At 33.9% G+C, this 13,410-nt stretch overlaps 2 protein-coding genes across 2 annotated transcripts; both read left to right on the plus strand.

The window, feature by feature from the left end:
* The first annotated feature begins 1,140 nt into the window (after nt 1-1,140).
* Nucleotides 1,141-3,442, plus strand: LOC103979256 (jacalin-related lectin 19). Its single transcript, XM_065141140.1, has 5 exons — nt 1,141-1,225; nt 2,335-2,378; nt 2,496-2,519; nt 2,622-2,837; nt 2,957-3,442. Exons 1-5 carry the CDS (start codon nt 1,141-1,143, stop codon nt 3,281-3,283), a joined length of 696 nt encoding a protein of 231 aa, XP_064997212.1. The 3' UTR covers nt 3,284-3,442.
* A 3,248-nt stretch (nt 3,443-6,690) lies between these two features.
* LOC135633772 (cyclin-T1-2-like) lies at nt 6,691-13,363 on the plus strand. Its single transcript, XM_065143663.1, has 7 exons — nt 6,691-6,843; nt 8,043-8,380; nt 9,175-9,256; nt 11,735-11,869; nt 11,957-12,132; nt 12,214-12,368; nt 12,446-13,363. The coding sequence occupies exons 2-7, from the start codon at nt 8,157-8,159 to the stop codon at nt 12,994-12,996; spliced, it is 1,323 nt and encodes a 440-aa protein (XP_064999735.1). The 5' UTR covers nt 6,691-6,843; nt 8,043-8,156; the 3' UTR covers nt 12,997-13,363.
* Nucleotides 13,364-13,410: the final 47 nt, after the last annotated feature.

The raw sequence follows: 13,410 nt of genomic DNA on the forward strand, positions 1-13,410 counted from the left end.
AAAACTATGTGATGAGGACGACCGGAGACATCAGTACTGTTTCTTGGCAAACAATCACAACCACCGTGATTTAGTGTTGACTTAGACCAACAGTAGGACTGCACCTACTAATCCTTTTAGTTCGCATCAATCATATTAGGACGAGCAAAGAGTTCATCCTCTGATATAAGAGAACTGTCAAAGACTTGACCAAATGCACTTAAGCAGAAGGTTAGTATGTCCATGGCAACCAACACTTCCAAGCTTTGGAGCCACCATATACACGTCTGAGATGGACGTACAAACTACAAAGTGAGTGTCGCTTCAAAATCAACTTCTCTCATTGCATCTTTTTGCTCAAAGAGCTGTTGTGCTCGGGATATGGAAAAGGCATGCATGGAAGCAACATCCGATTAAAGAATCTAAAAATATTCATGTGTTATGTGAAGATAAAAAAAAAAATGACTAAGAGAATATTTTAATGTTTATTCAAAATTAAAAGAGTCGGATGTGATGTAGGATCTAAAGGATTAGGTTGAATTGGTATCAGTCTAACTCAAACTGACTGTTTGATTTATCATCATCATTTGATTTCTAATATGATATTAGAGGATAAAAAATGGACATAAATAGTCCATCAATGTTCATCCCCTAAAGAATGCATGACTTGGAATATGATAGGGTATTGCAACGATAATCCATGACCGAAGAGTATATGACAATTCTAGTTTTCATGCATCGTATCTTGATTAGTTGAAAATATTGATCATATATGTATGTGACTAGATTCTTAATCAAAATGTTCGATTCAATCGATTATGAAAAAATTATAAAAGTAGATACGCAACCAAAAATGGTAAATTCTATATCGTCAAAGCCAACAAATTATTTTGTTTTTGTTCTTCCTTTTGTGATTGAGCCACAATATTTTTAGAGTATAAGGTTGAATTAAGTTGACCTTAAGTGTTGACACACGCGAATCTATAGACATACATATGTCACATAGCATGGAGAAGTGCTTGGTGTATGTCCTTGCCCTGCCCTCCTTGATTTGGTGCATCACGTTAGCGTGAGCTCCGACACCTCTGTAATGGATGCCGTATGAGACAACGTTTCGTCGCGTATATGCATCGATCACTGTAGATCAATTTATATGTAGAAATGAGTACCCCATATTTGCAACTCTCCACCTTCAACCAGTCATTTGAGATGCTTGGGATTAATGGACTGGCATTCACGCACACTGGTTAGCTTTTCTATTTCTCTCTTTCACATGAAGGCAAGCGATCTTACATGTTATCGTCATAAGTTCATGAACTCGAATCTCGTATTCATCATTTACCTTTTATAAGAAAATAAAATTAAAATAAAAGCAAACTTAAAATATGAAGAAGACGGTTAATCTCTTTAGATGTCTCGCTGAAGATTAAGTGGTGAGAATATGGACCAGATAGGTATGGGCTAAGTTTTGCAGGATGCTACAACATTTCCTTTCCCTGTACATGAAGAGATGTTAGTTCCATATGATGTGGAGATATGTCTTACAAATATGATATATTAATATTGGCATGTCAATGTCTTTCGTGTTGATTCTCCCATATAAAGATACCTAACTAGGGAGAAAACAAGATCACCAATTATCATTTAATTATTGTGATATATTCTCACTCATCAATATTCCTCTTTATCACAAATACTAAGTTTAAACATATGGCTTCATCTTCTTAGTTGTTTTTGGTTGTAGCATAGTCCTTTTAAATAAATAATATATATATATATATATATAGTGAAGTATTTTCTCAATCTTTTTGACACTTATTTTATATTGGGTTTGATATCTTGTAAACAATCGATAATAAATCTAAGTCAAAGAGGTTAACATGTTAGAATCAATGTAACTCGAAAAGTTTAAACCTTCGAATTTTAGGTCAAACGATTTTTTCGAATGATGTGAGATTATGATCTTGTTGAACTTAGCAGAATATTGTTTATGTTCGACCAAATGATGCAAATATATGATGCCCTTCGACGGCCAATTAATGAAGCAGCGGATACGATCCCTTCATCACCGCAGCATGCTGTGTTGGCCGACAAAGAAGCTTTAACGTGTATTATCTACACTTGCAACTTCACGTTGTTGGCTTCTTGCGCAAGCAAATCGTTGGCTTGTAGACACAGATTCCTCGTGCAGTGCACTTCTCTCTCGAACCTGAACATGAGAACAGAGTCGTCGTCTTCTTAAAAAGCTAGCTAGGGAGCATCTACAGAAAAGTAGTCTTCTTGCAGAAGATAGCTTCACGAATCTTTAGCGAGGAACAGAGCTTTATAATGAGCTTCATGTTTCGTTCCCGAAAGAGCAAAGCGGTAGCCTGAGTCCCACGAAGAAGAAGAAGAAGAAGGTATGCTGCATGCTACCTCTACTTATTAGTTCGCAGTGTCTCCAGTTCCATAGTGAACTAACTACCTATATGTATATATAATGGTTCTCGTTCTGTTGTTGGACTTGATGCATACAGGCAATTCATCTCTCTCTGCAGAAGGTTTGAAGATGGTAGACTTTAATCTGATTCTTACAGAGATATTTGATCGACTTAGTTTGATGAAGAAAGAAACTGACCTCTAACCTGTGATGTGGATTACAGAGCATCATACAGGATGACGAGTTCGCTATCAAGCTTGGTGTGACAGGGCGAGTTTCTCATAGGAGCTCCAAGTGGGATGAAGTGTGCTACGGTAAAATCAAGCAGATCCTCATAACCCATGGTGACGCCATTAATTCCATCCAAGTGGCTTATGATTTCAAGGGAACTCCAATTCTTGCTCATAGGCATGGAGGCGATGGAGACAGATTCGATTGTGTAAGCCATCCTACTTACCTCTCTCTCGCTCTCTCTCTCTCTCTCTCTCTATATATATATATATATATATATCATCATCATCATCCAATGAAAGCATAGGCCTGCATGGATGCATGCAGATTAATTTGTTGTCCTGGGAGACGCTCACAGTAGTGAAAGGCTATTATGGGCCACTTGGAAATGATGGTATATACGTTGTAATGTCGCTCACCTTTGTTACCAACGGAGGAAACACCTACGGGCCATTTGGGCGAGAGAGCGGCACTCCCTTCTGCTTCAACATTCGGAACGGTGTTCATTTCTGGGGGTTTCATGGATACTCCAACAGTAGGTATCTTTGTAACATTGGCATCTATGTGAAGCCCACCGCAGAGTATAAGTACCACTTCTTGCCGAAGCCGGAGAAGTTTGTGGCCGCGCGATCAGTTTGTAATGTCTCCTCATGATTCCAACAAGTACGTACTCGGCCTCTGAGTTGGTTCTGCACAAACCCTCACCTCCTCTACTCTTTTGCACCCTCCTCATCCGATCCATTAAATGTTCTACAAATGTTGTTGATCGATCTGGGGAGGCAGGCTATGAAATTGAAAAGGGGTTCACTACCAGAGCTTGTGAATCATCTTGTGAAAGAAAGAGTACACCATCAATTTCAATTAATAATTTAGATTTAAATAAATATATTAGGATGAAAAGATTTATTGAGATATGATATTAAAAAAAAAAAAAACTTATATTCTATTTTTTAGTCAATATAAATAAGTGGACTTGGATCAATACAAAATACTATAGATTGAATGTACTCCTAATTCCTTCTATTATTATTTTTCTCTTCTCTTTAAAGTTATGCAAAAAAAAAACCTAACAGTGTGCTATCAAAGCCCAGTTGGAAGAAGATCAAGAGGACTACATCGATCAAAAGAGAATAGAACGCTAGGAAATCTAAAAAAAGAGAAAAAAAGATGATAGACATTGTAGTAAACGTTCCTAATCAACTTCATCCTATCTACAATGGTGAAAATTATCAATTTTGGACTGTTAAGATGAAAACTTTATTTACCTCACAATAGTTATAAAATTTAGTAGAGAATGATTTTATTAAGTATTATCTATAGGATCCTAATATTACTAAAGATAAAAAAATCAAATAGATAAGAATATATAGAAAGATGGAGGAGTCAACTATAACAAGCAATAAATGATTGCCTATTTTTTCTGATGGCATCAACATCAACAAAATGTTGAAAAATATTCAGAAGTGTATTTGAAGGCACAAGGTAAAATTTTTTAAAACTTCAAAGTCAAAATATTGAATTTGAAACTCTTATAATGAAAAATTCTAAATCTATCACTGATTTCTTCTTAAAAGTATTTTCTATTGTGAATAAAATGATATCTTATGGTGAAAATCTAAAAGATCGTAGTAGAAAAAGTTTTATGAAGTTTATCTCCAAAATTTGATATGATTTCTATCTCTATAGAAGAATTTAAAGATATAAGTACATTATCTATTTATGAATTAATAGGCTCTCTTTTAGTTCATAAATAGAAAACAAATAGATCTGAAACTTCAAATTCATAGATAAAAAGAAAATTTTAAAAATCAAATCTCAAAAGAGAGATCAAAATAGTATAGGTTGTGATCAATCAAATGAGGATCAGAGGAACTCAAATAATTGTAACAAAGAAACCCATCAATGTTTTTGTTATAAGAAAAAGGGATATATTGAATAGGATTGTTGGTACAAAAATAAAATTTCAATTGTTCCTCTCCATTTTTACTGTAAAAAATATGGGCATCTTGAAAAAGATTGTTGGAAAAAAATCAAATAAATTATCATGAAATAAATAATAATAATAAAAAATATGAAGAAAATATTTTCTTTATAGCATCTTATAAAGAATATTCTAGATATGTTTGGTTTTTGGATAGTAGATATAGTAATCATATAACAATGGACAAAAAATTATTCCAATGACTTGATGATTTAATCATATCTATGATATAGTAATCATATGATAATATAATATCTATTTTTCGTTTAAAATAAAATCTCATTAATATAAGACAACCGATGAGAAAAGGATATCATGTTTTTATGATAAAAAATACTTGATTTATGATTAAAAAAAAAAGGAAAGTTAATAGCAATTGTGAGGATAACAAAAAAATAAAGTGTTTCCTTATTATTTTTGGATTTTTTTCTTATATGATATTGTTACTAATTAATGGATATTATGGTATAAAAACTTTGATCATCTCAAATTTTGTGTGAATCATTCAAAATTTAAATTGATAAGACATGTCCTATTACAAGACTAAAGTTGATGAAAGTTCTAATGAGAGTGATGAGAAGCCACAATTCAATAAACGAAAAGCTTCAGATTCTATTTCATCGTAAACCTGTTACAAGGATTGTTAAAAATGAGAGTACCAATAGTGATGAAGATGAGGATGACAGTTCAAAAAAAAAATTCTAATGATGAATATTTAAAAGGATAACAAGCTAAGAACTCTAAGCATCAAAAACAATAATGATTCCAACGAGTCTAGGAAAGTGAAGATGAGTAACCATTGAAAATTTCGAAAAGGTTAAAAGATGTAAAAATGATGGATGCAACATTCAAGACTAGTTTGTCGACATCTTCACAAAAGCTTTGGCAAAAGAAAAAAATTATTTTGAAGATAATTTCAAGTTACAATTATTTGAATTAACGAGGTGGGTTAAGATTAATTTAAATAGTTAAAATTATTTAGATTAGGATGTAATAAATTTAGATTAGGATGAAAAATTTAGATTTAAATAAATAGATTAGGATGAAAAAATTTATTGAGATATAATACATTTTATTATTATTATTATTTAAAAATATACTTTATCTTTAGTCAAAATAAATAAGTGTTTTTGGATTATTGCAAATTGAATGTACTTCTATTTTTTCTATTATTGTTTTTTCTTTTTTTTTCTTCTAAAATTATGTAGAAAAGTCAACAGAATGAAGGCTAGCTAAACACTAATTAAAGATGCGTTCATAAGAACTACGTACTGACAGATAATACCACTTATCATAGAGAAGGAGACAAAGGAGAAATCAAATGAACAGGAGGCTTAAAGGCATCCCAAGTCTGAGACTTTGACTGCCATTTTATTTCAGATTTCCCTTCGACGCAGGGGAGGAAGGAGTTGAACATCCATCTGTTTTTCCACTTTAAAACTTCTCGGTAAAATATTTCATGTTACTGATTGACGAGTATTTTCTGAATTTTAATATGAGTATTTTTTTTTTGTGAAGGAAGCATAAAGAAAAATACTTTAGATCCTCAAAAGATTTTGTTTCGCCCCACACTCAATAAATTCTTTGATGGTATATATATATATATATATGTATATATATATATATATGTATGTATATATATATATATGTATATATATATATATATATGTATATATATATATATGTATATGTATATATATATATATATATGTATATATATATATATGTATATATATATATATATGTATATATATGTATATATATATATATATGTATATATATATATATATATATGTATATATATAGTAAAATTAATCTCGTAATTGACATAAAATAATTATTAATATTTTAGTTCATCTAAAAATTAAAAGACTACTTTCTCTCATATGTCACATACAAACTCTTATTTGTTTTCCGAATAATTTGCCACCAGCAATTTTATTATTTAAGGAAAAAAGAAAAAAGAAATAAATAAGGAAACAACGTGAGAAGGATCAGCTGCCCAGAGTTACAATTATGCCCTTACGGATAATTAATTACCATTTATGGAGCATATAGAAAAAGGATAATAATTATGTCGGGTTAGGGTTAGTTGGATACTTGTGCGGTTTGTCTATCATCATCCTTCTCTCTCCTCCCGGTCTCCCCTCCTCTTTCATTTCTTGTTCTTGGGCACTCGTCTCTTCCTTCCGTCCTAGGAATTCAGAGGCAATCGCTGCGCATCTTTCCCAAGGTAACTTGTTTTCCTTCGAATTTGGGCTCGCGCTCGTCAATTTCGTTCGCCCCTTTCCCCCCATGTTCCGATGGTTTTTGAGGTAATCAGGTTCTTGACCAAGCTGTTCTTCGTTCTTCGTTGATTTCTTGGAACCAGTTCGTTTCCTTTGGGCTATTATTCGATTTGGTGATTTTAGATCTCTTCACGAGATTTGGCTTTCGGGTGACGTTGGGGTGCTCCCGAATCCGTATTCGTCCTAGTTGTAGAAGTTGTACGTTTCTTGAAAGATATGCTATCGAAGAATTGTTTTGAGGTTTCCGCTTCTGATCTCTTAAGTCTCTTGTTGCCCATGTCTTTCTTTGTCATCTTTTGTCGGTTCCGTACTTGTGCATAATTCAAGATGTTACATTTATTTCGTTCTGGGTGGCTTTTACCTCCTTGCTATACGATGGTGATGTATATCGGAAGAGAACATATAATAAAATTTAGTTCGGCACATTTGCCTTACGGATGTGCAGATCTTTTTTCTTTTATTGCGTATTGATTAATTATTTAGTTTGTGAGAAAAAAAAAAGGTAAAAAAATGAGTCGAGCATATTGCAGCGTGTATAAACATGCAAGTGATTTGTTGGAATGCAATGCTGTGCCAAATAGGGAGTTAATTTTAATCTTACAAATTAGGGATTCTTCTTTATTAGAATTTAGAACTCACTATTTACGGATACGATGATTGTTCCTTTTGAAGTTTTAGTTATTGAAGATTTATTTACTGTTTTGTATGTACTTGTTTGAACTGCAACTTCTGTATCAGTATATTATGAATGGGTATATAATATGATCTGCTGCTCATGCATTTCCATCAAGAGCCACGCTACAAGTGAATTATTGAGTTGATGTTGTTTTCCACATTGTTCGTCTCTGATAAATAATAATTTTATGCAGAGAACTCCATTAAATGAAAATTAAAGTAACTAATATCTTGAAGAGAATTAAGATAATTGAAGATGGAAGTAATAAAAAATACTCATTCATGCTCTAGTTAGCTTTCAGTTTTGCCAACAACATGTTGTTCAAAGTCCAATTTGTATGCTGGGAGAAGCGGTTTACTTTGCAATTAGTACCTTTTTTTCTTCCTTTGCAATTGAATGCTACTTCGGCATGTGAACCTTTTTTTTTTGTCTCTGTTGATCTCATTAAGCATATATATCACTTTGCAGGAAATTGGTCCGATCCTTCAAGAAAGTCAAGAGTATCACTTTGCATAGTGGAACAAGCAATTTAAAGGCACTAATTGGCTATAATATTTCGGATTGCAAGGCAAAACAAAAAAGATGGGAGAGCCATCAGAGGCCTCTTTCGACATTGGAATGATAAATGGGGAGTGCAGCGTGGAAAATAAATTGCTTCATCGATTCAGGTCAAGCTGGTATTTCAGTAAAGAAGAGATCGAGGAGAACTCTCCTTCAAGGAAAGATGGCATTGATTCGAGGAAGGAGTCACAACTTCGGATGTTATACTGTTCATTCATTCGGGATATTGGCATCAGACTTGGATTGTATGCACTTTATCTGATTTATTTTTAAGTTTTGCATATGTTGCATATGATTATCGTTTTGCTGGTCCAGTGCTGCATTATTCCTTATTTCATATACATGTTTGTTGCACTTGTAAAGTCAGACTTAGATATTTTACAAAACTTTATTTTAATGTACCAATTTCTTTTGTAAAATCATTGTTACTATACTAGTGTACCAGAGTACCATATTATAAGATTCTTAGACGACATGCATGTGAATTGGTATGGTGGTGTTTTGTAACATGATCCAATTACCACTTAGCCAAACTCTTTTTATTTTTAATTATAGCAAGTGATCATTTTGATTTGCCTTCCTGATGGGAAACACCAGTTGGCTTCTCATATATGGGAGTAAGAAAATGTTGGTATTGGATCTATGCTGTAAAGTGCCTTAGCTATACATAAGTGTGTTAAATATGAAGATAACATATTACACTGTAAAATCCATTTTATCCTAATAATTTGCTTGCTTTATCCCCACCCCACATCAATGTCATCTTCCCCTCTTTTCTACTCAGCAACTATGATATTCAAGCCCATTCCATGTGGTAACTGTTCTGTTGATTTGTTAAAGACTGGGCCAATTTCTGTTTACATTAGTCCTTTTCACTCCTAACCTTGCTCATCCATATACCTTATTTTTATTATTGTTTGTTTGGGTAATTGCCCTGCATTGATGACAGTGTTTAGCCTTGGCACTACATTATTATTTTGCATTTCTGATATGCTGTTTTGACATAAATGAAGATGTCGATAACTTTGATGTATTGCAGGCCACAAGTTACAATCGCCACTGCCATTATGTATTGTCATCGTTTCTATCTCCACCAATCCCATGTGAAGAATGACTGGCAGGTTTGGGTACTTGCATTCTTATCTTCATTTGTGTTCCCGTTATGTCTCCCATGCAGCTCTTATTTTCTTTCTCTCAGTTCTTGGTATTGAAAAATGTGTTGGTATCAATATTGATCTATGCTAATGAATATTGTTCATCATATATGAAGATATTATACATCAATACTTGCTCCATTCCATATGGAGGGCATTCTGACCAAAAGCTTGGAAAGTATCTTTTAGTTGGTTTATTATTTGTTTTTTTTTTAAGTCATGTGACTCATTGTTTTTGGAGAAAGCTCTTTTTTTTTATGCCACATGGGGGATCTTCTAATTCATGGGACAAGAAAATAATGTCTCCATTCATTTATTTGGTTTGCTTGATATTTGCAGCAGTTTCTTATGGATAGTGTTGGCTATTTCATTTAAATACCTTAACAAAATTATGCTTGCCAATTATTCATTATTTGAACTTATGGTCCACCTTATAGCTGACTCATCCTTAGTATGGTATTTTAATATTATCCCAGCTGTTTCTGACTAATAGAGATTCTAGTTCTGTCTTGGTTTTGGTAGAGAGCAAAGGGACCCAAACTTTTATCAACAGATTAACTCAGTGTAGTCATGAATTTACTTCATTTAAGTTCTTTTAGAGACAAAAAATTAATAAAACAAGGAACAAAACAAGTTTTTATTATTAATTCTTGAGATCAAAGTTTTATATTTGTATCAAAAATTTTAATTAGTCTTTCTACTTGGGAAAAAGAGAAGGTACAAAGTTGATGTGAATGCTCAGCTGCGACAATGTGGACCTGGGATATTTGACAATTTGTCTCCCTTAGTTGTCATACTTTGAACTCTGGGTCCCTAATGCAGTCGTAGAATTTTGTACTTCAAATTATTTACTTTGTGATTCCACAATTTACAAACAACTTAAAGAATCTGAAGGAATTTTTAACTGAAAGTAAAAGAGAGATTATTTGATGTAAATCCATATTTCCAGGATTTCTTCACTGAAAATGAAAGAGTTTATTGAATGGAAATCTATCCCTCCATGGTTTAATAGTTCCTTTTTGAAAAGCTGATTGGGACATTATGTCTTGTTGTTGTTATTTGTTGTATTTATTCCTTGGAGTAATTTGACACCTATATGTGTCTTGTTTTATAAAGGAGAGGTCAGTTGTAGAGCACATCCTGTCTTTAATGTTTAAATTTTATCCATCAATTATGGTTTATAAAGAACCTTTTACTTATCTATGAACTAAGTTCTTATTATATATTTCAGTTGGAGTAAAAAATGTTTGCTATTTTGTTGAATAGGCATTTAAAGTTTGATTCTAGAGCCAGATCATTAAGAACTGATTACAAAAGATGTAATGGTGCAATTATGTGACTTTCAAGATGTAGCACTAATACCAAGATGTAGCACTAATACCAGTGGGGTGGGCTGCTTATGTGTTTGTCTGACAAGAAATCACTGTTTCAGGTTTTAATAGGATTTCTTGAGCCATTTCCTGGGTCCAACAAAACTTCTGTCTCTTTGTGATCATTTCCTAAAACTTCTTTTTTAATAGGATTTCTTGAGCCATTTCCTAGATCATGTCATAGGCGCCCTAAACAATTAATTTGGAGGATGTTGTCTCCTTTATCCCTTTGTTCAATGTGAAATGAAGAAAATCACTTAATGATACTTCTATGGAAGGTTTTTAGTGGTCCTACTAGTATGATCGTTATTATATAATTTTGGGTTCTAGTTGGTTCCAATTATTTATTTGAAGTATGTGGGACATGTTTTCAGTTGGTTTTATTAAGACTTTCAGAAGCTCAAAATTTTGTGTCTTAACGCTCACAGGTAAACCTTTTGAACAAATAAAATACTTGCGTTTTACATACTAATATTCACTCAAATTATTGAAATCTTCTAAGGCTTTATTTTTTACTTTTGTTCCTATCAGATATTGACCTTTTCCCAGACTATATACCAAATATTGGGTTAGTCCTGGGTTCTGTAGTCCTGTCTGAGGTTTTGCAGACTGCGAGGACCTGACAAAAACTTATTTGCAAATGTAATCCTGCTATATTGCACATTGGCTTTTGGAAATCAAGTTACCTTATCTGCACACCAGATTCTTGCAATTGTAGGGAGAATATGACAAGCTTGATGGCTCCATCTTTACAGTAATTTTACCGTGTAAGTAAAACTATGTATTACACCATGCACAACCTGTTTTTCCCTCTGGAATTTGACAATTTACACCAATACTGCCAAAGTGCAGAAATCCCTACTTGCTTTACCTTAATGGTGCCAGTGCAGTGATAATGATGCGGACATGTGAATACTGTACATGTTTTGCACCCACCTTTTATTTGTACTTCAGTTCAAAATTTTTATTTTTATTCTCAGGAGTTATGCTTAACATGGTTATATTATGTGGATTTACAGTTATATTTAGGTTGTTGATTACTTTGTTCTGAATTTCATGGTGGGGTTTATTGCAGACAGTTGCAACAGTATGCATGTTTCTTGCTTCCAAGGTAGAAGAGACACCTTGTGGTTTGGACAAGATTGTTGTTGTGGCATATGAAACAATGTACAAAAGAGATCCCACTGCTACAAGGAAAATTCGTCAAAAAGTATCACAAACTTCTGTTGTAGTAGCATGGGTTCACAATCACTTTTAACTCTGTGCTTATTTTTCTTGTTTCTTGTTAAACAACCAGGACACTTTTGAGAAGCAAAAGGCTTTGATATTGATTGGGGAGAGACTGCTTCTATCAACAATTCGGTTTGATTTTACTGTTCTTCATCCTTATAAACCACTTCTCGATGCTCTAAAGAAACTTGGGATTACTCAGAAGGAAGTAAGACAAGTAGCATGGAACTATGTGAATGACTGGTATGTAGTTTATGCTCATCCTGCCCCCAATAGAATTTAACTCCACGTAAAGCCTAATATATCTCCTATTTCTACTCATAGGCTTTGGACTACATTGTGCCTGCAATATAAATCCCATTACATAGCAGCTGGTTCCCTCTTTCTTGCTGCTAAGCTTCATAATCTAAAACTTCCTTCAGAGAGGGGAGGTTATGTCTGGTGGCATGAATTTGATGTCAACCCTCAGCAATTAGAAGGTTAGGCAGCTTCTGGAATGCTGACTAATTGTGATTACTCCTTGTGGCCGTTGTTCTTACTTATCTATTACTTGCAGTGGTAATTCAGCAAATGAAGCAGCTTTTGGTATATAATAGAAGGTGCTCTGTGACTCCATTCGAGAAACCGGTTCCTATAGCAGCCAACAAAGAGGTTTCCAGCAGCCCAGACTCTGTTTTGGATCGGCCCGACTCCTCCAGAAGCAGCTCTAGCCAAGAATCTGATATAGATCATAAAAGCCATAAACCCAAGGATTCCACCAATCATGTCGTGATCAACATGCCAAATGCAGCTGGAGAGCAGAACCTGGTGGAGGATAGATTCGAACCTCAGAGCGAGATGAGGGGTTTTGAAATCCCCGTTGATGTTGCCGATAATGAGATGTCGGGGAGGAACATGGACCAAGCAAGGACAAAAGGGGACCAATCTTGTGGTGGACTTGGTAAAGTTGACATGGATAGAATCAAGGCAACTATCAAGAAGAGGAAGAGGGAAAAAGAGATGAATAAGCTGGCCATGATGGCTAATGATACCAGTGAAGATGCTTGGATTGAGAGAGAACTAGAAGCTGGGATAGAGCTGGAAGTTGAATCTGCTGCAAAGAAATAAATGTTGCTTGAGCTATGAAACAAATAGTCGGCTAATATTCTACTTATCAATTATATCTTCATTGCCCCAAGTTGCTGGTCTGGAAAACTGCAATCAAGCCGAAACTGTTCACTGACTTGATTTAATGAGAAAATCAAATGTTATCTTTGTCTTACACTAAAGCCCTTGGCATTTTGTTGATTATCTTTAACTTTCCCTACACTGGAGCGCTACTGCTGCTGCCATAGAATCTTTAGTGCAGGTGCTGAAATCATTTGATGGTGTACACTTAAGACTTATGTGGCTAGTTGAAGCATTTTTCGAGAACTGGATTTTGTATAATTTGAGAATGTAATGACAACGCAGAATGTAGTTGCGATTGAAGAAATTGCCTAACAATGTTCTTGATGTCGAGTTTTCTTGTAATGCTTTAAT

Source organism: Musa acuminata, chromosome BXJ3-3 (assembly GCF_036884655.1).
Source record: "Musa acuminata AAA Group cultivar baxijiao chromosome BXJ3-3, Cavendish_Baxijiao_AAA, whole genome shotgun sequence".
NCBI lineage: Eukaryota > Viridiplantae > Streptophyta > Magnoliopsida > Zingiberales > Musaceae > Musa > Musa acuminata.

What these genes read in the sequence shown, in the direction of transcription:
- LOC103979256 (XM_065141140.1), top strand. Translation starts at nt 1,141, where the DNA reads ATGAGTACCCCATATTTGCAACTCTCCACCTTCAACCAGTCATTTGAG. An exon ending in ACTGGCATTCACGCACACTG is followed by an intron (nt 1,226 to 2,334) that starts GTTAGCTTTTCT and finishes CGTTCCCGAAAG; the next exon opens with AGCAAAGCGGTAGCCTGAGT. An exon ending in ATGGAGACAGATTCGATTGT is followed by an intron (nt 2,838 to 2,956) that starts GTAAGCCATCCT and finishes GGATGCATGCAG; the next exon opens with ATTAATTTGTTGTCCTGGGA.
- LOC135633772 (XM_065143663.1), top strand. Translation starts at nt 8,157, where the DNA reads ATGGGAGAGCCATCAGAGGCCTCTTTCGACATTGGAATGATAAATGGG. An exon ending in ATGTGAAGAATGACTGGCAG is followed by an intron (nt 9,257 to 11,734) that starts GTTTGGGTACTT and finishes GGTTTATTGCAG; the next exon opens with ACAGTTGCAACAGTATGCAT. An exon ending in CAACCCTCAGCAATTAGAAG is followed by an intron (nt 12,369 to 12,445) that starts GTTAGGCAGCTT and finishes TATTACTTGCAG; the next exon opens with TGGTAATTCAGCAAATGAAG.